General features: G+C 55.0%; 9 protein-coding genes across 9 annotated transcripts; 5 read left to right on the top strand and 4 right to left on the bottom strand.

Annotated features, from left to right (window-relative positions):
• Positions 1-405: 405 nt before the first annotated feature.
• UV8b_03070 (uncharacterized protein) lies at positions 406-885 on the top strand (the record flags this gene model as incomplete). Its single annotated transcript, XM_043140568.1, has 3 exons — positions 406-429; positions 488-611; positions 728-885. The coding sequence occupies 3 exons, from the start codon at positions 406-408 to the stop codon at positions 883-885; spliced, it is 306 nt and encodes a 101-aa protein (XP_042996502.1).
• A 541-nt stretch (positions 886-1426) lies between these two features.
• On the bottom strand, positions 1427-2578 carry UV8b_03069 (uncharacterized protein; the record flags this gene model as incomplete). Its single annotated transcript, XM_043140567.1, has 2 exons — positions 1427-2360; positions 2493-2578. The coding sequence occupies 2 exons, from the start codon at positions 2576-2578 to the stop codon at positions 1427-1429; spliced, it is 1020 nt and encodes a 339-aa protein (XP_042996501.1).
• A 3172-nt stretch (positions 2579-5750) lies between these two features.
• UV8b_03068 (uncharacterized protein) lies at positions 5751-8100 on the top strand (the record flags this gene model as incomplete). Its single annotated transcript, XM_043140566.1, has 4 exons — positions 5751-5788; positions 6138-6176; positions 6251-6576; positions 6878-8100. 4 exons carry the CDS (start codon positions 5751-5753, stop codon positions 8098-8100), a joined length of 1626 nt encoding a protein of 541 aa, XP_042996500.1.
• A 169-nt stretch (positions 8101-8269) lies between these two features.
• On the bottom strand, positions 8270-10101 carry UV8b_03067 (uncharacterized protein; the record flags this gene model as incomplete). The annotated part of the gene is made up of 4 exons (XM_043140565.1): positions 8270-8508; positions 8583-9543; positions 9693-10002; positions 10055-10101. 4 exons carry the CDS (start codon positions 10099-10101, stop codon positions 8270-8272), a joined length of 1557 nt encoding a protein of 518 aa, XP_042996499.1.
• Positions 10102-11222: 1121 nt separating this feature from the next.
• Positions 11223-12536, bottom strand: UV8b_03066 (uncharacterized protein; the record flags this gene model as incomplete). Its single annotated transcript, XM_043140564.1, has 3 exons — positions 11223-11926; positions 12084-12181; positions 12247-12536. 3 exons carry the CDS (start codon positions 12534-12536, stop codon positions 11223-11225), a joined length of 1092 nt encoding a protein of 363 aa, XP_042996498.1.
• Positions 12537-15689: 3153 nt separating this feature from the next.
• On the top strand, positions 15690-16839 carry UV8b_03065 (uncharacterized protein; the record flags this gene model as incomplete). Its single annotated transcript, XM_043140563.1, has 2 exons — positions 15690-15884; positions 15964-16839. 2 exons carry the CDS (start codon positions 15690-15692, stop codon positions 16837-16839), a joined length of 1071 nt encoding a protein of 356 aa, XP_042996497.1.
• A 1197-nt stretch (positions 16840-18036) lies between these two features.
• On the top strand, positions 18037-19728 carry UV8b_03064 (uncharacterized protein; the record flags this gene model as incomplete). The annotated part of the gene is made up of 3 exons (XM_043140562.1): positions 18037-18298; positions 18469-18598; positions 18702-19728. The coding sequence occupies 3 exons, from the start codon at positions 18037-18039 to the stop codon at positions 19726-19728; spliced, it is 1419 nt and encodes a 472-aa protein (XP_042996496.1).
• Positions 19729-20134: 406 nt separating this feature from the next.
• Positions 20135-21064, top strand: UV8b_03063 (uncharacterized protein; the record flags this gene model as incomplete). The annotated part of the gene is made up of 1 exon (XM_043140561.1): positions 20135-21064. The coding sequence occupies one exon, from the start codon at positions 20135-20137 to the stop codon at positions 21062-21064; it is 930 nt and encodes a 309-aa protein (XP_042996495.1).
• Positions 21065-21181: 117 nt separating this feature from the next.
• Positions 21182-24566, bottom strand: UV8b_03062 (uncharacterized protein; the record flags this gene model as incomplete). The annotated part of the gene is made up of 8 exons (XM_043140560.1): positions 21182-21542; positions 21653-21812; positions 21886-21965; positions 22029-23037; positions 23100-23760; positions 23829-23996; positions 24172-24334; positions 24499-24566. 8 exons carry the CDS (start codon positions 24564-24566, stop codon positions 21182-21184), a joined length of 2670 nt encoding a protein of 889 aa, XP_042996494.1.
• Positions 24567-25265: the final 699 nt, after the last annotated feature.

Genomic DNA, 25265 nt, shown 5'->3' with positions numbered 1-25265 from the left:
TTCAAGGTTTGTCTGTCTGCTCTATATAATATACGTCTGGTAAGAGAAATAAAAGAATATCTTTTTATAAGCGCATCACTTTGAGGCTTAAGAAGAAGCACAAGGGTTACCTGCTCATCGGTCAAGACACGTCTGGTAAGAAGGGGATACTCGATGACACTTTTTAGCTCGACCAAGGACCGGGTTTGTCTGCTCTTGTTGCTATTCGTCTGGCGCATAAAGCCATGATTGGCAATTTTTCCTTCTCTCTCTATCATGTCCTGTTTACCCACCGACACCACCCAGTCCAGCTGGCCAGTCCCACGCATCCATCCATCCATCCATCGCATCACCATCACCGCCCCACCCCACCCTTCATCACCAACCCTTTCTCCATCAAACCTCCATCCCTTCATCCCGCCCTCCATGGCCGACCACGACGCCCGCGAGGTAGCCAACCCCCCCTCCCCCCCCCCGACAGCAACCGACTAACCGCCCACCCCCGCAGCGCCTCAAAGCCGCCCTCTGGTTCGCCGTCGGCCGCATCGTCGACGAGGAATGCCTCCGGCGCAACCGCAACGCCACCCCGCAGTTCATAGGGGCCCTGACCGAGATGGTCTGGACGCAGATCGGCAAGAGCAGACCCCCCCCCCTTCCACACCCCCCCTTTTTTTTTTCCTCCTCCGGCGCGCCCCCGGGACAGGAACCAGCGCTGACGCCGACGCGCGGGGAGGCGGGGCAGGGGCAGAGAACGTGGCCGTCGACCTGGAGAGCTTTGCCAACCACGCGGGCAGGGCGAACGTGACGACTGAGGATGTGGTGCTGCTGGCGAGGCGGAACCCGGACCTGCAGCGCATCGTGGGGGCGTTTGTGGAGGAGCGCAAGGCGGTTAAGCGGCGCGGGTAGAGAGAGAGGGGGGGGGGGATGGTGCCCGCTGCGAGGGCATGTTTCTGTCTAGACAATTGACGACGTTTCCGTTGCTGGTCATGGTCGTGGTCGTGGTCGTGGTCATGGTCATGCCGACCAGAGAGGGGAGGTCGGCATCATGGATGCGCTCCGTCACATTGAGCCCCGCTGTTGGCTTCGCGATGATGAAACTACAAAAAAAAAACTACTGTGAATACACTCCGGCATCGGCGTGCCGGCAGCGTGGGCGAGGGCGCCTCCATCAGCGCCTCGGCTCGTTTTGCGTGATTCTTTGTCTATGGTCGTCAGACCAGAATATACATGTACATCAGATGCCCCGTCAGTCGCGCCGCGAAAGTTTCCGTCTCATTAAAACTTGTTTTGTCCCCAGGTACTTTCTTGATGCCCATACACATTCATGCATAAAAATCTCAACCCGCTTACATGTCTAAAACAATCCCAGAAGAAGAAGCAAGAAAAAAGCAAAAAAGAACCAAAGAAAAAATAGTTACAAAAAAAATAATCACGACGCCAGTGAAACCTAGACCTTGATGGGCGTCTTGGATGCGTACTCCCGAACATATTGGTTGAGAATGCCAAGAGTGACGCCGGAACCACCGCACACAATGAGGACAATGTTCTTGCGAGCCCACTCGGCGTCGCCGAGGCCGCGTCCGAGCCGGTCGCGCAAGTCGCCCCTGTACACGGTGGCCAAGGCGGCGCCGCAAGACACCTCGACCAGATGGCGAGCGTCGTCGGCGAAGCGCACGCAGCTGATGGCAGCATCGGCATCCGTCACAACCAGACTGTGGGTGTTGGGATACTGGCACCATTTCCACGTCTCGGCAGACACGCGGGAGCAACCGAGCGACGTCGCAATGGACGTGATTTCCGGCAGAGTAATGTGGGCATTGGCCCTCAGAGAGGCGTTCATGCTGTCGGCGCCCAGCGTCTCGACGCCAACCACCTCGGGCTTGGAGCCAGACCAGGGGAAGCTCTCGATTCCCTGCATGAGGCCGTTGAACAGGCCGCCGCCTCCGACGCTGCACACGATGGCGTCAATGGGCTCATCCATCTGATCTCGTAGCTCGGGGATAATCGTCGACGCGCCGTCCCAGACGTGGGGGTGGTCAAACGGGGGCACATAGACCCCGTGGGGATCCTTGGCCAGCAGCTCTGTGCGGAGGTACTCGTCGGCAGCAGCCAGGTTCTTGCCGGTCTGGTGAACTTCGACTCCGAGGTCCAGCAGCTTGTTCTTCATCATCTCCGACGTGGTCATGGGAATGACAATCGTGGCAGGTCGCTGAAGAGCAACGGCCGACGTGGCGCAAGCAAGACCCGCGTTGCCGCCAGAAGAGCAGTAGAAATGAACATGGCCAGGGCTCTCGGCAACGGCGCGGGTCATGAGGTTTCCAATCCCACGGGACTTGAAAGATCCACTGGGTTGAAGGTTGTCGAGCTTCAGGTAGATGTTGCTGGCCCAAAACAAACAAAAAAAAAAAAAAAAAAAAAAAAAAAAAAAAAAAAAAACCCACTGTCAGTGACGTTTTCTCAAGCCTCGTCTTCACGCAGGCCTCGGGACAGAGAGATTGGTGGTGTCAACTAACCAACCTGCAATGCGAGTAAGCTGAGGACTCAAGACGCAAGGAGTCTTGTTCCAGGGCAGCTTGGGTTCACAGCCGAGGGAGCCCATCTTGGACCGTAAGGGAAGCCAACAGGATCAAGAAACGAGTGTTTGCGCCTGTGTCCCACACAAGAGAGCGACACTGACGTGAGCGGGAGCGGGAGCGGGCCAGTTGAAAAGGATCCCGATGTGTTGAAGAGAAAGCCAACCGCTACCGATTGAGAATGTTGAAGACTCGTGTGTTTCAAATACTGTCGATAGCGGTGATGAGTGGGTTAAACAGTGGGCGACGGCCTTGATATAAGTGTTTCCACAAGACGGGCTCTGAGTCCCTAGCTTTTCAGTTCGTTACGCAGGTATGTATCCGCCGGAAGCCGACCGGGGAGGTTGTCCACGGCGGTGGCCTCCAAGGTACTTGCTTCCACGTGGAGAGAATGTGCTAAGAGGCAAGTATTCAAACACACACCTCACCACGAGCAGCACTTTAGTCCCCGGGGGTGAAAGAAGGGGGGGGGGGGCGTGTACGACTAGTAAGAGGATTTTTCTTGAAACTTTGACTCCCTTATTCGAGTTCGTGTGGACGGGACAGCTCCCCTTTCGTGCCGTCATATTTCACTGGGTGTGTACTTTGTACTCCCGGGTCCGTACTTGCATCTGTACTCTGTATTCTCGTACAATTCAGAAAGATAAGGCTGCCCTGGCCACCTGAGATTCGCCATTTGGCAAGGATGCAGATAACAAACTCTAAAGTCATGTTCATGTACACGGCTAGCCATCCCAAGGTTGTCGCAGTGACAACGGGGAAGTTGATGATGTCTTTCGGGCTGATTGCGACGACATTTGGTCGGACTCTTTTGCCGGCTAACAAAGTTTGAGGTCGCTAGCCAGTTGCCGCGCAAACGAATCCGTGGTGAAGTTGTGAGGGTTGTGAGTCGTACGTCCCCACACACCCCGCGTGCAGATAACCCTAAGCCGAGCGTGGCAAGTTTAACAGCAGCGCGCTGCAAAGTAATAACCTGCGGTGGGCGGGCACTGTGCACTGGGCACTGGGCAGCGGGCCCGTTTTGGGACGAGATTCACTGTGGAGAAGGTGGTCGGATTGATCGTGCGAGTTGTCATTGGGTGAATCGATGGCTCTGTTTGTGTCTGTTTGTGTCTGTTTGTGTTGATGTTCTGAGCAGACAGATTCCAGAGCTTGGCTTCTGTTTTAAGTCGGGGAGGGGAGCACGCACGGCCTCGGCGATACGGAGACAGGTGGGTGTCTCTATCCTGATAACACGCTCGCGAACTCGTGGTGGAGGGAAACCCGTTGATAGGGCAGTTATTTCTGTTGCTGGAGCAAAGGCTGGAGCAAAGGCAAAGTCGTGATAAGAAACAAGCCATGATGATGATGCCGGGAATGCGGGAGTGCAAGCTGCGAGTTCCAAGTTGCAATGCAAGCTGCAAGATGCGAGCTGGAAACAGAAAAACGAAAAAAAAAAAAAAAAAAAAAAAAAAAAAAGGACATGAAGGAGCGGGCGGGCGGGCAAGAGCGGGGAGAGCACTTTCCCATGTCTCTTCCTGGTGAGGGCTTCCACAGTCCAGAGTTGGTCGCCTTGCTCAACGGTCAACGGTCAATGGTCAATGGTCAAGTGAGGTCAGGCTGACGAGGAAAAGGAAAAATCTTGCTGCGCTCGCTCTCAGCCTTGTTTGTCATCAGCGCTCACCCAGCAGCTTCACGGGGAGGGCTCCGGCCCAGATTCAGGCATAGGCATGGGCGAATCGAAAAGTCTCGCTCGATTGGCACCGCGCGCGCGGTCCCAGGGTTAATGCCGGTTGAGGGATAAGCGCTTGACATCAATTCCGCACCGACCTGGACTCCGAGGCTAACTAAAAGGTACGGACGGAGTTGGACTTGACTTTTTGCAAGTGTTTGATGCGTCGCCTCATGCCACCTCCCTCCCTGTCACTTCGGGCTCCTCTAGCGGTCTGGGTTATGCCCCGTTGGGAAGCTTCATGCGCCATATTACGTTGTTATAGGGTAAAAATTAGATTCTATGGGGTAATCAAACCCAAGTTATAGGGTAAAAGCCTCCTAAAAGGGGATTACGATCCAGCTTCCGGGCCCCACCACTGTCCGGGGGCCCCAATTGAGGCGTGTTGGGGTGGGGTGGGGTGGGGGGGGGTGTGTGTATTTGTGTTTTGTGTTTGTGTTGGGGGAGGGGGTGGGCGTGGATGAGTGGGCGGGAGGGAAAAAAAACGAGAGGCCAGTGGGGAAGGGGGAGGAAAAGAAAAAAGAAAAAGAAAAGAAAATGGCAACAAAAGAAGGAAACCAAGGAAAAAGGAAAAAGCAACGACGGACGTTGTGGTGCTCGAGCGAGCTTATTTTGGGCCATTGAATGGATGGCCTTGTCCTGTCCGTTCCGCCATCGCCGCCGAGCACGATGCGCCCGTGCAGGCAACCGCCACGACATCAATTCAATCAAATCGTTCGGACATAGTTCGGCGTTTGTGGCTCGACTGCGCGCCGCCCCCCGTCTCTCAACACAACACGCCTTGGACAGCTGGATGAATCCGATCCCCTTCGAACACGGGGGGCCAGAGTTGGCTCAGAGACCAACAAGCAAGCATTGAAGCAATCTGCAGTCTGGTCCCTCCTGCGTCGCAGAGCCCCTAATCACCACCGGGCCAGGGCGCAGGAGTCCAGGGCCCGGCCACCCAAATTTCGTCGTTGTCGTAGAGATGATATCTCTGCGCCGCTGGAATGCGCACACGGGGGGCTTTTTTTTATAAATTAAAAATAGCTTTATCGGATGTGACTGACCCAACACGGGAGACGGCATGCCCGTCCCCGAGCTTGACCGCAAGATAAGCAAATCCCCGTGCGCCGTTGGATCGGAAGCCTGCGCGGCTTGTCTTGTCATGCGTCGTCGCGTCCGTCAATCCATCTTGGTTTGGATCAAATCAAAGTAACGCAGAACCACGCAGTCAGCATCTGCGCATGCGCCGTCAAGCGCGATGCTGACTGCGGATTCCGAGCATTGCTCCCACCGTGCCGGACGGACCACACGCTTTCTTTCTCCCGGATTGTCTGAACTGTGTGTAATTGTCCAATAACTACCAACTTGGCCCTGCCCTGACCTTGCCGACACGACCGAGAGGTAAATTGACGACGGAGAGGTAAATTGCAAGCCGGTTCTACCGAGTTGTCAGAGCCAGAGTCTCAACAGAAGTTGCGTGTCGGGTCGAATGGGAGTTTTACATGATTTTCTCGCCTAGCCTCAGGGGTTGTCAGGTCAGGTCAGCAGGTCAGCCAGCTCAAGTTGGCGCGTTGTCGAGGCTGGGTGTTGACAGCAATAATGTATGCTGCATCTCGATATCTGGAGACGAAACCCAATATCAACCATCCTTTGCAGGGCTATTATTTATCAGCCGTACTCTTTGGCCTTGCTCCCTCGGTCACTTGCAGGTTGCCAGCCACAAAAAAAACAAAAAAAGATTGAGAGAAAAAAGAAAGAAAGAAAGATAGATAGAAAAAAAAAAAGAAGTCGTCTGGCTCACGGTGAGTCTGTTGCAGCCAAGCCAGCCACCCGGCCACCTGCGCCCACACACGCCGCCTTCAACCGACTGCCACATAGCCAGCTGCCAGCTGCCAGCTGCCCGAGGGATTGACTGCCTTGCTCAACAGGTACATACATCAATCACTTCATCCTCCGGCCCTATCCCTTGTTCTCATTTCCTTTTGGTGACCTTTCCTGCCAGCTTCAATCTGCTCGAAAACTCTAGCTTTGCAAAGGGGGATTTTGCTGAACTCTGCGTCGCATTCCCCCCCTCCCGGCTTCCGCGCGTGCTTCTTCTCCCCAGGTCCAACACCCTTCGCTCGCAAGGCACCATGGGAGCGCCAGTGCTCCAGCCAAGTCGCAAGCAATCCATTGACTCAAGCCCTCAACACCAGGAAACAGAACTTGCCCAAGACCTGGCTTTGGGCGCCAGGCTCGCCTGTGTAAAGTCGGTCGACAGCCATGGCGAACCACCTCCCTCAATGCCGACGGGTTTCGCGCAAAGCTCCCTGTCAAAACCCAAACCCTGTGAGACTGCGAGAAAACTCGTGTGAGCCGATGGACTCCGCAACCAGCCAAGCCGATGTGAAACAGGGTAGTAGGGCGCCGGCCAGTTGTGGCATGGCCGGCAAACCAGCAAGCAACAAGTCGGCAAATCCAGCAGGGCCAAATCCAGCAGGGGCAAGCGATGCTGCGACGAGCATGCCGCCTGAACTGCTAAACTGGAGCCTTCTATTAGCAAAGTATCGGGAGGACGACAATTAGGAATTGGCGCCGCTACCACTGCTGAGAGCACCCGTGAAGAAAGCTCGCCCCCCCCGCATCCCAGACCCATCGGATGACGGCGCAACGCCCGCAGACGACGAGGGATGGGACCAAGACGAAGAGAATGACGACGAACCCGCGACTCCTAACAATGATCAAGACGAAAGCAACTGTGCTCCTTCGCCGCCGCCACGCTCCGTGGCCAAACGGCGTTCCGCAAACCACACGAGGACTCGTGCAAAATCCGAGCCCAAACGCCCACCGTCCGACTTGGACAGGCTCCCCGGCGAGATTCGATACCTCATCTATAAAGAACTCCTGGTGTCAGACAAAGCCGTTCGCGTCCGGGGCCACTGGAAGATCGTATACAAGCGTCAAGGGCTTGCCATACCAACCAGCATCTTACGCACATGCCGCCGCGTCTACAATGAAGCAATCGGCGTCTTGTACGGCTGCAACACGTTTCTGTATCTAATGAGGGACAGCAACAAAGGCGTCACGGATGTTGACCGAGTCGCCCTACTCGACCAGGACGGCGCAAGGCTCCCCATGAGCACCAGTGCTGACGACGAAGCTGGATATGAGGACCTCGACGATGCCGCGGATGGCAGCCACGACGACTCGGAATGGCAAGAAGAAAGTGTCGCCCCCACTCGTCCTCGACGACGAAGACCCCGCCGAGCCGCGAAACCTGCCGATGACGACGACGACATCAAGGTTGGCAAATATCTCCACTTGTTTCGAAACATTGCCATTGAGGCAGAGAAGAACATGTTCTCACGGTCCACCAAGAAATTGATGGCTGCGGCCCTGAAGCCCTTCGCATACAAGGGCAAGAAGACCACGCCCTCGTCCGCGCCCAGCTCGCCGACGAATATCCAAACACTCACGATACGAGTAGCCCCGGAGTGGGATGCCATTGGCGGCCAAGACGGATTCGGCTGCTTCACCTTCGCAGACTTCTTCGACAAGGACTCTGTCACCATGAAGGCAATCCTATCCGTGGACTGCCGTTTTCTGCGCATCGACATATCGACAAAGTACCAAACCGGTGCTAGCCTCTTCCCCGGCCGCGGCTTCACCATAGATCTCACCTGCGCGCGTATCATGAGATTGGTGAGCCGCACCGGGAGGGACCCGTGGAAGCATGACATGGCTATGCAGGAACAGAGATGGAAAAAGTGTCAAGCAGCAAGAGAGGCGTTGGGCTCGCTGGCCCCTAGATTCTCCGAGTTTTGCGAAAAATTCCTGGAGCGGGAGACGCGGGACGATGATGAGGCGTTCTGAGCTGATGATGGTTGCGCGCATCGACTACTGGCGGGAAGCGTCTTTTTTTTTTTTATATATATAGAAATTGACAATTGTCTTGCCAAGTTTTCTATTTGGCTGGGTAGTTAGCCGTAGACACTTCGTAGATGCTGCAATTCTAGTTCATGAGGGTCGATTTAATCTCCCATCATTTCGAGTTGTCCCCGTCATATTTTGCGAAACTAACTACCGACACTTCCAATGTTTCCATATCCACAAGCACCACCTCTTTCGTGTCGGCAAAGGATGGAACAGTAACGAGTCGAACGGCTTGACCTTCGGGTCCGGTAATGACCTTTGTTGAGAATTCCGGCTGGCATCCTACGAAAAAAAGATGCGGACACGTTTTCATAACAAAGGGGTCATCCTCCTGGAACGGATAGCTCCCTAGGAAGTAGTCAGTCGTACAGCTCCTCAGGTAACCGCCGTGGAAAAACACCAGCGTGGATGACCCAACTTACACAATGTGTCTGGTGCTGTCGGGGCGCAACATCTCCAGCGACACATGGCCTCCATCATGCCCAGTCTATCGTCACTATCGACATATCTGAACACGTCGTCAACGTTTTGCCCACCCGTGCCCAGTACTCTCCACCCTTCGATTTCTGCCTCCCACGGATTTGTAACAGAATCGAGCCATCCTGGTTGTTTTTTGGCTGTGGGATCCGGCGCGTACAGTTTTGCGTTGCGTAGCATGGCCATATGGATAGGTTGCTGGGGATAACTGGCATTGGCGGGATCCTGTGCTCCAGGAAGCAGCGTTATGGGTATCGAGGGGAGAAGATCATCGATATACTCATCAAATAGTTGGACGGGCATGGCGTTGTAAGCGCTGGAGTCGTACCCGTACTTTTTATTCGCCTTCTTCTCCAGGGGCAAGGCTTGTTTGCGATCGGGCGCGGCCGTAGAAATGGAGTCTCCAGCGATGATGAGGCGGCTTATGTTCGCGACTTCGGCCTGGTCGTTGGCGGAAAGTGCCTCGCCGAGAAGGTATTCCTGAAGCAGGGCGAGTTCCATGGCATGGTCGGCATCCATAGTAGAGAAGAACAGCCCGGAAACAACGGCAATTTTTTTCCCGGGCTGGCAATCAGACATTTCTTCATCCGAGCCCGAGCCTTCGTCTTCAACCCGGTCAATTTTCCGCGCGGACTTGCCCTTTCCGTTTGTGGATCCTGGCTTTGACAGGGACCATCTCTCGGGCTGTGGTGGCAGGTCCGGGAACTTGATGTCGATTATTTCAAACTCTCCACTGCTATTCTCGGTCCCCATGACGGCTACAATACAGCCCGTGACGAGGGGAACCTTTTCCAAGAGGTCGCCGACGAGACGAATACGGCCGGAGTCGTCTTCAAGCATGGTCTGATCAGACCCGTCCAGAGAAAAGTACGGCTCTTGGCTGTTGATGGGGGCCGAGATCCATTTCTGCACGCCTGCCTGTTAGCGTATTGAGCAGGGAACAAGGCGAGGAAGAGCACACTGGAATACATTGGAGTCGCCCATTCTCTTTTTCTTCAGATGATTGGGTTCCTGGAGCATTAGGGCCGAGAGACGTGCAGAATGGGATATCTTACGTCTTTGGAAACGTCCTCGAGAATGTTGGGTTTAAGGGGCATGTCCATGTATATTGTGCCAGCTACCCAGCACAGTTCTCCCTGCCGGACGTCGAGCACGCGCTCAACTTTCTTCACTTCCTCCCCGCCGATTTTCGTGCCTTCCCATGCTTTGGCGGCGACTTGTTCCACGGCGGGTTTGATCTTGGCGAGGCGGAGGAAATACATGTCTCCATACTGCTGCTTATAGGAGCGGTTCTTGTCGAGTTGGAACGTGCAGAGGGACTTATAGGAGTCGGCGACACGAGTAGGCGTGGCGTGGGCGCCGTCGCTAGGTTCAAGGACCGTCAGACAAGAAGGGACGTCGAGAAAAATAAACCTACGTCGAATTTTTGGGGATGAGTCCCGATACTTCCTCTAGGGTCACCATGCCGGGTGTGCGAGGCAGACGGTACCAGCTATTTTGGAGGTTTTGGTGACAAGCCCTTTACGCTGAGCAGCAAAAAGCCGTCAGGCGCGCTTGTGATAAAGATGGCGGGAGCACGCGTAAAGTGGGTGGGTCCAACCAAGTGCACGTCTGCTACGTCCAATGAAATCCAATGACAGGGGGACTGCCTTGGATGGGCGGACCGTCCTCCGTAGGGCGGGCATGGTTGGGGGTCGAGACAGCTGTCGATGGCAGTTGCCAGGTCTGGCGGGTGCAGCTGTTCCCCGGTGCTACCTGCCTCCTAAGGCACCTAATATAATAACTGTTACGGATCACATGTTTGGTGACTCATGTCCCTCGTCATCTTTCTCGGCTGGTCGCTCTTGGAAATGGAAACTGCTTATCTGCTAGGAAAATTGAGGAAATCTGCCGGAGAGTAGGGCCCCTCTAGGCTCGTCACAGTCAATCATGCAAGGGCTGGGTGGGTGTCGCGTCGGGCGAAATCGAGACAAACAGCCTGCCTCTTTGCATCAAGAACAAGGACATCCCAAGACGGAACATGCGCCTTCCGATGATCATTAAATCGTTGGATAGAGGGATTGAAGATGGAGAAGCGAGCAACATCAGCTTTACTAATTGAGGCCAGGTTGCTGACAGGGCGAGTCCTCCAGGCAGACAAGACAGCTAACAACTATGCTGTGCGACGTTGGCGACTTGTCGTGGCGCCAAATGACTTCATCCATGACATTAGCAGGCTACGGGACGAGATGTGACACGCCAGCGCTTCCGTTGAAAGATGGGTCAAGGGAACTGCCTGTAGCTTCAGCCGAACGTGTATGCGAATTCTACACTTTCTACACTGGTACCAGAATCGTAGACGAACAAGGTACTATTTGTTTGAAAAACAGACATCATACAAAGAGGCCAAAGACATGATACAACCGCCGCTCTACCAACATTGAAATACAGTAGAGACTGACTCGTAAGCAGGCTGCGGGCTGGAAACAAAATTGAAGAAAGAAACCAACATGAAGCTACAGCGTGGGAAAGACTGAGGATTTCGTTTACCGTTGACAGCGAGCGACAAAGTAAACAGACAGACGGACCACGTTCAAGTCACCACCTCACACGTCCACCACAAGCGGGGTGCTTTGTGTTTTCTCGACGGCATCCTTGACATCCTTGGCACCCTCGACACCCTCGACATCCTCGACTTCCTCGACATCCTCGACTTCCTCGATATTCTCGACATTCTTGGAGACAGCAGATGCGGCAAGGGAATGCGAGCGAGAGGACGCCGACGGAGCATAACCCTTCAAGATGGTCAAGAAGTTGGAGTACGCAGCACCATAAGGAGGCTCGAGGCTGAACTGATAGTTCCCCCACCAGGGGCCGGCTCCCCACCAGATGGCACCTTTCCAGACATCAGCGTTCTTGGCCATGGTGTCGAGGAGTCCCTTGACGGCGTCGTGGCAGACGCTGTTGGGGCCAGCGGCATATTCGCCAATGACGCCCTTCTTCTTGTTAACCCGGAGCCACTTGGTGGCTTCCTTGATGCGGTCTTGTCCGATGGTGGAGCTGACGCAGTTGGGGGAAGTTCCAGACGAGTCAGCATCGAGGTACTGGTGCATTTCGTAGACAATCTTGTTTTTGGGATCCTTGAGATGCTTGAGGTTGTCGTTGGTGGCTGTCCAGCTCCAAGCGCCGGACCAGGCGTTGCCCTCTACAAAGATGTACTGGGACGTGGCGCCGGCGGCCCGGATAGCGTTGATGGCAGCCTGGTTGAGCTTCAGGACGAGAGTCTGGTTGAGACCATAGTACTCGTTGTCTGTTTTTGAGCATTGGATTAGCCGGGTTTACACCAAGTGGCAGTGCGGAAAATCCAAAAAAAAGAAAAAGAAAAAAGGAAGAGAAAGAGGAGAAAAGATGATGAAGAAGAACAAGAAAGAGCAAAGGGACGGGGTGCACTCCTTGGTTTGACGCACTGGTGTCGAAAATGACCTTTGGATTTTTGGCAAACACCTTGGCAACGGTGGTCCAGAACGCCGCAAAGTCGGCCGTGGAAGTGATGATGTTGCCATAGCTGGGTTGGGCCACTCGTGTCAGTCCGCATCCGGAGTTTGGCACGAGAAGGAAACAAGATCTTACTATCGGCCGCTGTTATGCGGGTCAACAACCGCATACGCACCAAGGCGGGTGATGGTCTCGACGGTGGCTTTCAGCGACCCCAGGTACTTTGGATCCGGACTACCCGTCATCTTGTTCGGTACAAGCCTTTCCATCCGGAAGGGCACGCGGAACGTGTTCATGCCCGCACGGCGAAGCGTCTGGATGCTGGCAGCCTTGGGCCAGGTGTAGTCCCGGCCAAGAGTTCCCGGGATACAGTCACCGCCAAACTCGGCGCCGGACTGACTGGCACCGAACCCTAGACGGATCATGAGGTGAGTCAATCACTAGCTCGCCCTTGGGGTAGGTGGAGAGGCGCCAAACGTACAGAGAAATCGGGATGAGTTGGTTGGCGCAGCCAACGCAGTGGAAATGGTCGCCAAAGCCCATGTTGCGAGCTTCATTCTGCAGACTACTTTTGCACAGCGGGGAGGATGGTCCTGGACTGACTTGGGAAATAACAGGCTTAAGGATCACCACAAAAGCAAAGGGCGGGCGGAAGGCAGAGCAGCTTGATATACACGGATTCGCAAGTATATCAGACGCCTCTCACGACCGAAGCAGGAATAGAAAGGGGAACAGGACCGTGCGATACAGCTGGGTGGGAAAAAGCCCAGAAAGGCTCTGCCCCCCTTTCTGTGCCGAGTGACACGATGATGATGCATGTGTGCGTTGCAGTGAATATATCCATAACAGCACGCAACTATAGTGTTTCGACAAGTTCCAGTGAGCCACAGAAATGGCGATTCTACCAAAAACTCCGTCAACGGGCTTAGCTTGTCTTAGCACCGAGAAATAGGGTTGGTTGTTCAGGTTGGTTGTTCAACGTCACCTCGGGCAAGGCATCCAGCTTGGGGTAAGGAGCTGCGGATGTTGCGAGCTTACGGGGAGCCGACATGACCGGTGTTAGTGTCGACTTGCCCATAGTCTGCCGTATCGCGACATGCCCTACGATGGTGTTCCGGCCTGTGAGCATTACCTCGGGAGCTGCGTAATGGGCTGCGATAGAAGCTGCAAGCAGGCTGTATCGCAGACCATATCGCGGCCTACGTCATCGGCGATAACATCGAGTTGCAGGATGCTCGCTAGCACGGGTCGGTTTTTACACAAACTGGTAGCAACATGATGGAGCAGCTCAGCGGCCGCAGACGGGTACCAGCACAAGTCTCCGTCTGCGTAAACATGAAGGGGGATGATGGATGGAACGCATTGAACGAGGCCGATAGGGTTGGTTTGGACGGATGACGGCAGGACGGGGTTGCGAATTGGTTGCGAAGGGTTGCGAAGGGTTGCGATGGGTTGCGATGGGTCGGGCATCCCCGACATCAGATGGACGGATGTACACGCGCAAGAGGCAGTGCAGCGGCTGGCGAGTGCTGTGCAAAGCAATATATTACATGGATTGTCCTGGAGGCAGAATTGTTTCATTTTCAGTGCGTACCAAGTATTCCTCCACCAGCGCTCACGCGACAGTCCGCCAGCCAGCAACCTTTTTAGATCCTCGGGGTCGGTTCGTGTCAGCTTCGCATACTGATGATATTGGAGCGGAACACTCGCTGGCTGGTTTACGGGTAGTAGCGTCAGCAGGCATGTGTGAGGGGGTGATGGGAGGAAGTTGGGTTGATTCAGTTCAGTCAGCAGCTTGTGTGGTGGTTGGAGTGACTAGAAGTCATCTACTTCGTCAGCTGGCACGTGACATCAAAGATTGACGTTGCACCGGACGGCAAGAGCTCTGGAGTACGGGCGGAATCAGGCGGTACATCGAGCAGCGGCGGCCAAAAGATCTGCCAGGACATGTGCTGTCACTCGCACCAGACTGCACCTTGCATCCACCAGTACGGAGTACCACCAGTATAATTCAGACTTCAGACCCCAGACTCCAGACCCCAGATCAACCGCGCATTGCAGCTACCTGCTGCTGGTAAAGGTAAGGTAGGTACCCCCGGATCGACCCACTCCTACATATCTTGGCTAACCTGCAAGTTGTCAGTCAGTCAGTCTTGGGAGCCGCGCGAAGCCCCACAAAGAGTCTTCTTCCAAACTTCCAAAGTTACGGGGTTTTTGGCGCACAGACATCACAACTGCTCCTGATATGCGGCAGTACAGGAGCAAGCTGGTCGTTTATCTCTTGTCGCTGGACAAAGGACCAGCAAGCTAAGCCCGATGCCGATTGTTTCGCGCCTCGTTTCTTCGACAGGTGTCGTCATCGCGAGCCGTGACGGTTATACAGGCGCCAGGCACACACGATGGACTGACCCGCCCCCTGCAAGTTGTCAGATCAACCCGACACTGGCAGCCCCTGGTCAAAGGGATAAATACAGAGAGACTGGAGTCGGAGAAGGATTTTATCATAAAAGTACCAGCTGCCTGGCCCCCTGGCGGCCTGTCCCTCCCCTGGTGACGGCGGCCCGCCATATCTTTGTGGGGTCCTTGCCGGGATTCTGACCCGAAAGCAAGGGCCACGAGGCAAGGGGCGTTGGTGGCCTTGGATTCGCATCGGTTTCCTCATCGTGGCAGTGGCAGCGCTGTACTCGGCCTCTTCAACCGTCATCCCGCAGTGTCGAAGACAGGCAGGCAGGCACGTTGGCGATGGCCGTGGACGCGGCATGTCGGATGTCGTCTAGCAGAGCTGCCTTGCCGTCGTGATGCCCTTAGAACTAACTACACACTGCGGCTCAGCCATGCCAGACGGCCGAGCTCCATCAACTCGCGACCCGCTTGCGCAAACAGGCTGAAGTGGTTTCAAGACGTTTGCTTACCCGGCCGGTGTTGAAGGAAGCGCGTGCAAGGCGACACGGATTCGGAACCCTTTGTCGACGCCAGTCAGTATCGCAGCCGTGATATCTGGGCTGCTGAAGGAAGCAAGGCCCCTGGGTGGGTTCTTCTAAAAAGGCCGCTCAACCCCCGGAACGCCCCTGGGATCGCAACGTGGAAGGTCAACTCCTCCCCCACCCAAGGTGACGATGCCACGACGTTGATGCGCCCATCACAAGGGATTCCCTCCCCTGATCTGCACCCAGGACTGACGACATCGGTCCGGAATGCACAGGGGCTTGCGTGCGTCGTCTTTCGGGTCCGATACTGTGGGCAAGGCGAGTTATTCTAAATCTGCCACTGTGAAACATTCTCCACACCCCATCTTTTTCTTCCTCGGCTGAAGTAAGATGGGAAGCTCGACTGGCATAAAACCGCTCGTCGAGGGAGTTTCAGCCCCAAGTCATGACATGACATGAAAACTGTTGTGCCTTGCTGCTGCTCTGTCTTTTCTCAGTCTCTCCTTTTTCATCTCGTTCCGTTTGTTCATATTTTCCCATTCTTATTCCATCATCCTCGTCTGCACGCTTGGTCGTCGCTGCCGTTGCAACGAGACGAATCTGTTCTCTCTAGAACCTTTACGCTCCTTTACGCTCCTTTCAGAAAAGACAATGGCTTTGCTTGCGCTTCTGCTAGCGGCTTGGGCGGCAGCTGTCGGCGCCGTCCCAACCCGGTCGGATTGTACCTTTACAGACGCAGCCGAGGCTATGAAGGAGAAGAACGCATGCAGCACCATACGGCTCCATGATCTTCATGTCCCCGCTGGCGTTACTCTGGACCTGAGCAATCTCAACGACGGCACGAAGGTGAGTAAACAGGAAGCCCCCAAGTCTGAGGACCGGTGTACTAACGCAAGAAATTCTCTCTGTTTGCCAACCAACCAAGGTCCTCATCTCCGGACGCATGAGGTTTGGCTTCAAAAACTGGCACGGGCCCTTGATGTCGGTTTCCGGCAGAAACATTCTCGTGCAGGGCCAAGCCTCGAGCGTCATCGACGGCCAAGGCTACCGCTGGTGGGACGGAAAGGGCAACAACGGCGGAAAGTCGAAGCCCAGCTTGTTCCTGGCTAATCACCTCGTCGATTCCAGGATCGAGTCGTTGAGCGTCTTGAACACGCCCGTCAACGCCTTTACCATCACGCGCGCGGACAACCTCTACATCCACAACGTCAGAATCGACAACTCCCTAGGCGATAAAAAGGGCGCGCACAACAGCGACGGCTTCAACATTGGGCTATCGACGGGCGTCTACATTGACGGCGCGCGCGTGTACAACCAAGACGACTGTTTTGCCGCCAACTCGGGCACCAACATCACCTTTATCAACGGGTTTTGCGAGGGCGGCCACGGCATCTCTGTGGGCTCCATCGGCCACCGATTGTCCAACGTCGTCAAGGGCGTTCGCGTCTTGAACTCCAAGGTTGTCAACTCGGACAACGGGGTTCGCATCAAGACCATTGCCGGCGCTTCCGGGTCTGTGTCCGATGTGGTCTTTAAGGACATTACCCTGTCTGGCATTTCCAAAAACGGCATTGTTGTGCAGCAGGACTACAAGAACTCTTCCCCCACGGGTGTTCCCACCTCTGGCGTGCCCATCACCGAGCTGACGGTTGAGAATGTGTCTGGGACCATAAAGCCGGGTGGAACGAACGTCTATATCATGTGCGCCTCTTGCTCGCAATGGACTTGGGAGAACAATAATGTCACTGGTGGCGAGAAGATCAAGGAGAACAAGGGCGTTCCACCAGAGATCGAGCTGTGATCTGTACCATACCTTGAGCGTATTTTTTTCTTTGTCCCCGGCGGCAACAACTATCGGACGCGTTGGCAGTTGGTGTATATGGCTCATGAGAAACCTTTGCAGGCTGTGAGTCTTTTGAGTGCGTGATTTGCGTGTCGGTGGGGACAGGATTCCTGCCAAAGCTTCGCCGTCGCTCAGACCTTGCTTTCCGACTCTCTGTATCAAACACCGCTCCAGCCAGTTTGCGCAGAATGAATTTGCTGAGCCGGGGGAGGGGGGGGGGAGGGAAGCATGAGCCATTGTTTCTGCTGATGCATGCTGGCCCGAGCATCTTGTTTGTTTCAACTGATAAAATACCAGGGGGGTGCCGACGCGCTGACCACCGAGTTACCGACCGACAACTTTTCTCTGCCTGGGCGAAGACAGACTCGCAACAAAGTGACGTGTTACTGCTCCCTTTTTACCAAAAACGCTCACTGACGCCTTAGTCCCCGGCGGCTCCCTGCCGAACCGGTGTCTTGTGTGTCGTGACCAACCCGACGGGGGGGGAGAAGGGGGTGCGCATCCTAATTCAATATTTCTTCTTCGTCTTCCGTTTTTTTCTTTTTTTTTCTTTTCCCGCGCCCGGAATTTCCGTCCAGCAGGCTGAAATTAGACACTTACGTCCAACGGACGGAGGCACCACCAGGGTCATATATAAACAGGGGGGCTTTTCTTGTGGCGCCAACGAGCGCGGTCCTCGTACAACTCCAACGCTTGACGTCTGCCCAACGGATGAACATACACGCCCCTCCCCGGCTTCAGGCCAGCCTCGTTCTCGTTCGCTGCAGCTGGCTGAACGGAGGGCAGGTAGCCGTTCCGCGGCGCCCATGCTGCTGTTGGCTCAACCCCCGGGTTTTGTCTGAACGGGTCCTGGTTAATAAGCCCTCGGCGTGATTGCTTCGCGCGAACGCTCGCTGGCCCGGGGTCCGGGAGGGGGGAATGGACAAGATAAACAAGAACACGGTCGTTTGCCGTATTTCCATTGCCCTGCTTTTGGTTTGCTCTCCTCGTGCCCTCTCTCGCCTCCCGACGACCTGTTCCCGCCGGGTCCTCGCCCCCTTATTCCCGTAGATTCCCTCGTCGCGCCCCTGGTTTCTCTTCCCCCCCCCCTTCCCCCCCTTTCTTTTGCGAATTCGCTCCTCCGACGCGCCCCCGAGCTGGCGAGAGCGCCTCACAATGCTGCGGAAACACGCAGTCTCGCTGGCCCTGCTGCTGCCCGCGAGAGAGGCGGCTGCCGCCCGGCTCGACGGCCAGACCATCTGCGACTACTACGCGGCGGAGCGGTTCGGGGCGAGCAACGCGACGACGCAGCTGCGCCTGATGCAGAGCATCGTCTCGCTCGCGTACGCCGGCGTCGACTCGCAAAACACGGGCATCTTCAACTGGGGCACGTATGCAGGCCGCGACGTCTATCTCCGGCCGTGGTTTGACGGGTCAAGTACGCATATCTATCTATCCTGACTGGGGGGGGGGGCGGCATGATATATATAACCTCCGGGTTAAAAGGGGGGCGGCACCCAGCAAAGAACCCCCCCCAAAAAGATAAAAGAGGCCGGGCTGTTGCTGACAAAGGCCAACGTCTTAACGCCGCTCCGTCGGAATGACTAGATGCGACGACGAACGCGAACGGCGCCGCCGTGCGCACCGACTGGCTGGACGGGGGCGGCCTCGATCCCCTGCTCGCCTTCTTGAACGGCTCCACGTCTGCCCCGGACATCAAGCCCGGGTCGAATCAGTAGTAAGTACCGGCGCCGTGCCGCGTTTATTTTACTTCCGGCCAGAAGGGCGGGTGAGAGTATCGGCCGGGCTGACCGCGACGGACGGAAACAAAAACCTGGCAGCACCCTCTTCAGCCACTGGTACTTTGCCTTTGGCAAGATCTACTCGTGCTCCGAGTACAAGAGCTTCGCCGAGGCCTTCGACCCGTTGAACCCGGCCTACGTCCACAAGTACATGGACCTGAACCAGACGCACATTGGGTATTTCATCGAGCAGCTCATCAGCGCCAGCCAGTCCTTTGGCTTCTCCGACACCGACGCCACCACCCTCAGCAACTACATGAACTCCAAGTACAACCTGCGGTGCATCCCGCCGGACCACGACCAGCTCACCTCCATCTGCTTGGCGAGGGACTGTCCGCTGGCAGCTCCGGCCCCCAAGTGCGACGCCTACAACGACATTCCCATCCGCGGCGTCGGCGTGGGCAGCAGCGGCGGCAGCAGCGGCGGCAGCAGCAACAACGGCAGCACCACCACCACCGCCGCCGCCGCCACGAGCAGCACCGGCAGCTCGGCACCATCCCCTTCCAGCACCGCGGCTGCTGGCGGCGGCCATTCCTCCTCGTCCTCGTCCTCGTCCTCCGGCCTCTCGGCTGGCGCCATCGCAGGCATCGCCATTGGCGCCGCGGCCGTCGTCCTGCTCGCCCTCGCCCTGGGGTTGTTCTTCCGTCGCCAAACCAAGCCCCGAGCCGGCGTCGATCCCGGCGGTGCCCAGACCGTCGGCGACTATCCTGCCTCGCTGCCCCAGTCGCCGCCTCCTCACAGCATAAACACCCTCAGCGGCTACTACGACCAGAGCGCCAACCACTCCTACGTCTCGCCTCGCCTGGGGAGTCCGCCGCCGCCGAAATGGCCCGAGCACAGCAGTCCCGTGCAGGAGCTCGGGACCGTCGGCCACGAAACCGCATCTGCCACGACGCCCGTCATGACCAACGGCGGCTTCGGCTTCGCTTCTGCCGTGGCGACGTCTCCCGTGCAGCAGCACCCGCCTGCGCCTGCGCCTGCGCCTGACGTGCTCGTGGGCGGTATAGCCGAGATGGAGAGTCCAGAGCCGCCTTCCGGGTGGGACCATTACGCCAACCGGGCCTGAGTCCGAGACATGGCGGGAAGAGGGAGAGCCGCGATGGCCTATGGGGGATGCAACTTGAGAAGAAGAAGTCGAACGGGCTGCCTACCTTTTGGCGTTGACCTGGTGTTGAACTCTTCGTTTTTTTTTTTTGTTTGTTTGTTCCCAGAAGAAATGATGTTGTTACCCTGCAGTATTATATATAGCCACGTGATACACACAAAAGGTCAGGTCGTGGAATAGCACAAGTTTCCGAAAATGGGATAGCGCCAGAATTGTGCTCATCTTGTGAATGCAACCTACCAAATACAAATAACCCGCCTCGCCCTCGACAGGGATCAGGATCAATATCATCAATCATCATCTTGGGCCGGCAAGGCACCCGGCAAGTCGGTCGACTCGTCAACTGCCAACGCTCCTGTCGACAACCATGGATTTCTCCAGCCCAGGCGATCCCTCTGCCCACTTCTCCCCATCCGTTTCCCGAATGGCCGCGTCCGCCGCCAAGGACTGGTCGTACGTAGACTCGTGGCTCGCCTCCAAGTTTCCTTCGGGCCAGGTCCCCCCGTTCGAGCGCAACCCGGCCACTCTCCAAGCGCTGATGGCCACAGCGGCAGTCAGCGAGTCCGTCGACGAAACCAGCGACATGCTGGCCGGCCTGAATGCGGCTTCTTCTTCTCAACGCACCTCCTCCGTCAACGACGACGAGACGGTTGGTCAGCCCGACGCCCGCTCGACGCTGAGGACCGAAATCTTGCTCAGAGTGGCTGATCACCTCAGCCAGGAGGGACGGGCCGCTCTCGAGGCGCTCGCGCTGACGGCTGCGCAGCAAGGCATCGGTTGCCCAGACACGGATAGCCTGGTGCGCAATTTCCTCGCCATGCAGTCGTCTCTGTTCGAGACGGAGCAGATGCTCGCGCGGGTCGGCGCTGTCAGAGCGCTCCTCTCGCGAGAGGCTAGTGGTGTTGCGGAAACCCTGGCCGCCTCCCAGGATGCCCGTCACCTCGTACCGTCAGAGTCGGAGCTGCCGAGGGAGAACTTGGAGCTGCAGCGGAAGACCAGGGTGGCCGCCAAGCAGCTTGTAGATGGTAAAGACGATTTGGCGGTCGCGCCGTCGATTCGGCTCCCTCATCCGACCATCCGTTGTGTCTTGGACGATGAAGAAGAACTCTTGGCACTATTAAAGGAGAAAAAGAGGCTTGATGCTCAAATGGCCGTCTTTGCAGGTTTGTCAAGTGACCCGGACAGGGCCAAAAGCCAGGTCGAGGACTCGGAGCAGCTGCTCTTGGCCTTGAGGACCACACGAGACGAAATGTTTGAAAGCCTTGTCGAAAAGGCTAGTCCGGTCAAACGCTCTTGAGGCTAGCAAGTTTCGCAAGTGCAGCAAATTTTGGAAACTACCTAGTCCAGGTGCCGCCCTTCAAAATCTTCCAACGGCATTGCTTTGCCATGGTGATTAACCGCTCCTTGCTTTACACTAACTTCTCCTGTTCTTGCCGGAGACGGCGCCACCGAGCCTTCCGAATTGTCTTCCCAGGCCAGTCTTCTTAGCCGCTGGAGTTGGCCCCATGTCCTTTGTCGACGTCATCTGCGCATTCCCCGCTGGCGGAACTCGGGCATTATTCTTTGGCTCCAATGAAGCGTCTCCCAGGCGGAGATCGGCCATGTCTGCCGAAGATACGTCTTCACTCCCCGCATTGTGTCGTTGTACTCTCCTTGCCCTGTCTTGCACACTTCGGAACTTCTCTAGGAGCTCGACCCACCTGATTCCCCCTTCTTCGCGTCCCTTGAGCCGATTCGGGCGGTCATAGTTCGAGCTGCTTGACGGCACAGCCGCGCTGGCCATGGCAACGTTAGCGAATCAAGGCGTGCACGGGCAACGGTTGGGGATTCTACAAGACACGGCTACAGGTCTGAGTCTGACTAGAGGAGGGGACCTGTTGCTTACCCGCGGGGCGAAACATGGAGATAGCCTATGGAGCTTACACTGTTGAGCCTATTTTTAAGAGCCGCAAACGCCGAGGACTGTGGTAAAAGCATCAGGATTCCATACATGCATTTGTACAGATATGGAAATTTCTCAGGCTCCAGAAGCTGAAGCCTCAGGTCTAAACGTCGTGTTAGCGGTAAAGATGAACGCAAGCCCGGTGTTGCCGCCCCGAGAACTTGAACTTGACTGACAGGTGAATACTGGGGACTCGATAAGCTGGACCAGCTTGTCTACCTGAATCAAGAGATTGACCGTCATGTCTAGCTCACCACTTGCTCGAGTTAGCACCCTCGAAAACAGACACGGCCGTGGTTGTTTGCTCGGATAGTCATACAATATCTGGAGTAGATTGTAGGCTTGCTCGTATGCTTGCGCCAGTAAGCATAATGAAAATGTAGCGACTGCGTTGTAACACCATGAACGGAACAGGGCCACAAAGAGCGTCTGTCCATCCTTGGCCTCTAGATTGCGCAATCGCTTGCGCACGTCCGCCAGCTGTGGTGCCGTGATCAAATTGTTGTTCAGGTTCTGTACCATGATACTGGCAAACTCAACATCCTCTTCCTTTTCTATGCAATCGGCGAGCGTACGATATATCCGTTCGGGACTCAGGCTGATGCACAGCTGCCGTATAATGAGATTTCCCCGCGTCTCCAACAGTTTGCGATCGGTGGAGAATAGCTGCAGCAAGTTGACCATGAAATTGGCAAAGTAATCATCCTCACTATTTCGGGATATCTGCGACAGCAATTGTAGGTCTTTAGTGACGACGGCGTCGGATGGGTCGGAGAGAGTTTTCAGAAGAGCTGGGAAGGTGCCGTCATTGAATGCCAAGACTTTCCGAGGGGCCTTTCTGTGTAGCATGATTAGCCACGTCAGCGAAGCAACTCTCGTGGCTTCGTGGTCGTTGAGAAACAGCAGAGTGAGGGAGTTCACTGCAGCGTTATAGTCCAGGTCAGCTTGTGGCGGCTCCGACAGGGCACCGAATGTTGCAGATCGAACGCGGTCCGGACCGAGGCTTGGAACATCCTGTTCGCGAATGCCTGAGAGCGATGCTCTGTTGCTGTGGGGGTCCTCCGGTTTATCCATGATCGAAGCAAGCCGAGAGGTGGAACGAGATTGTGCCTGTGGGCCGTTCAAACTTGATTCATCGGAGAGAGACACCACGTAGTCCATAAGACAAGTGTTGACTCGCGTTGCGGCCTGGTGAATGGTCTCTTTGCTACTTGCCATCGCCGGCAGCATGTGAGCGAGGATTTTGGGGGTAAAAGGCAGTACCTCCTCCGGCGATATGTCAAGAAACTCAACGACCCAGCGAAGAGACTCTAGCAGGCAGTCCTCTTCTGCTTGTCTTCTTAGTATCAAACGCGGCTAAGTTATGCGGAGAGGGCTGGATGAAACCAACCTAATGGAGAGTCGAGCGTCGCGGTAAGAATCTCCAGGATTTTCTTGTAGTTGATTTCAACGTCTTGGCCAGGGATCCAGTCCTCTTCAGAGCTGTCCTCCTCTTCTTCTTCGCATGCCTCGGAGTCTAATTCATCACCTTCTCGTAGGTCTGGCTGAATGCTTTCCGTGTCTATCGATTCTTGTCGCTTCCTCTTGCCACCTTCCCTGGATCTCTTGCTCTCCAATATGCCCTTCCTTACGCGGGAAATTCTCTTGATTTCGTTTAGAAATTTGTCAAGACAGGATTGGGTCGCAGTCCGCACGTCTGTGTTCTGGTCACCGAGAAATTTGAGCAAACCACCGAGGAAGTCAGGAAGATGGGCGACGAGCTCAAGATCTGGTATAGAGTCCAGGAGGGTTATCCAGCCGACGAGAAATTGCCGGGTGAATGGATTGATGACCCAAATCCGTTCTTTCAAGAGCGGTATGAAGTTTGTTAGCGAAAACGCGGTGGGCAGATTTATGCGACGATCTTCCATGGAAACCTTGTCATCATCAAAGCCAGGCGGCGCCTCCAACACCGAAACGTACGACGCCGCAGACTCGGAGACGATGTCCTTTACGAGTCGGTCAAGTAACTCGGCGCCATTTTTTACCGAGAGTTCAGAATCTGCTCCAAGCTGCACACCTGTTAGTATGACCAATTCATGGTTCGACTGGGGATCGCGAAGGGTAGCAAAGTCCTTACTCGGCAGAGCTGATCAAATATGCTGTTGAAATAGACCAAAATCTCGCCCTTTGCAACCTTGGCAATGTTGTACATGGCCTCGCATGCATAATACCTCACACGAGCATCTTGATCCGTAAAGCAAGCCAAGACTGGTGGAACAATCTTGGCAAGATACCGAGGGAGGTCCTGGACAGCACAAGGAGAAACATCAATAACACTATACAATGAGAGATCGCAAAGAGGGCAAAGCAACTCATGACCCGTTGTCGCCGCGAGCCCATGTACGATGCATGAAGGAACAGAGATGGATTTCCGGCCGGGAACGGGATGACATTTGATTGCCGAAGCAGGGTTGACTTACTGGGCCAAGAGCAATGGCTGCTGCTGCTAGGCCGATGAGTCCTCCATTCCTGGCATGAGGCTGGTGAACTGCGTAGGCGTAGTCGTTGCAAAGTTGCTCGAGGATATCGTGCACTCGCTGATAGTCCTTGGAAACAACTAATTCTCGGATTACCCTTTCCAACCTGTTTCAGAAGAGGGATATCAGGAACAAGAGCCACAGTCTCACCGAGCAGTCAAGATGCGCGAGGGACAGGCAGCGTATGGAGGGACATTTGAGGACATTTGGGGACATTTGGGGATATTTGGGGAGTGGGGGGGAGGAAGGATTTCGATCAACGTCACATACTCAAGGGCCCCGACCTTGCGCTTGTCGTAGAGTTTGTCATTCAAGGCGCGTTGTATGTTCGCATCCATATCGTCTTCGGCGCATGCTCTGCCGCCCAGAATTGCGCCAAACGAGCCAAAGGACAAAGAAAAAGGAGAGAAAGGCTAACGTGTGCTGGTGCTAAGTGACGGAACCAACTCGCTCATCACCAAGTACCAAGACGAGAAGTGCCTTCCCCGAGAAGGCTTTCCCGTAATAAAGCGAGACGGCAAGGAAAGCTGGTCTGGTCATCAACTAGCTCGAGTCAAGACAGGTGTATAGCTGCGGGCTTTGAGATGTCAACGCAGCGCTGCTGCTTATGGAGCTTGGGTGGTGAGAGTCACTGGAAGTAGCCACTAGAAATCATTCTGGCGTCATGTCGTAGACAGGTATCTGGTGACGACATCTGGAATAGGATTGAAAAGTAAAACCAAGGAAAATAAGTTAAATAATATTTAAAAACGCGTAATAAGTACTTGCAGCAAGGAAATACACTTGCAATATTTTAAAATATCTCTTATTTACTTTTTTTTTTTTCAGTTATTTAAGCGGTGTAAAAATTCGATTACAAATTAAAAATAAAATACATAAAATTACTATTGATATTAATATAAAAATTTTAACTTTTTCTATAAAGAGGTGTAGGAAGCTTAATATGTAATAAAAATCACTTAAATGTTAAAAGCCTAAAGATATATATTATAATAAGTCTATACATATATAATATTTTAAAACCAAAAAAATATTAT

Source organism: Ustilaginoidea virens, chromosome 2 (genome assembly GCF_000687475.1).
Source record: "Ustilaginoidea virens chromosome 2, complete sequence".
Classification (NCBI taxonomy): Eukaryota; Fungi; Ascomycota; class Sordariomycetes; order Hypocreales; family Clavicipitaceae; genus Ustilaginoidea; species Ustilaginoidea virens.
Note: the sequence above shows the minus strand (reverse complement) of the source record. Positions and strands in the feature narration are given on the sequence as shown.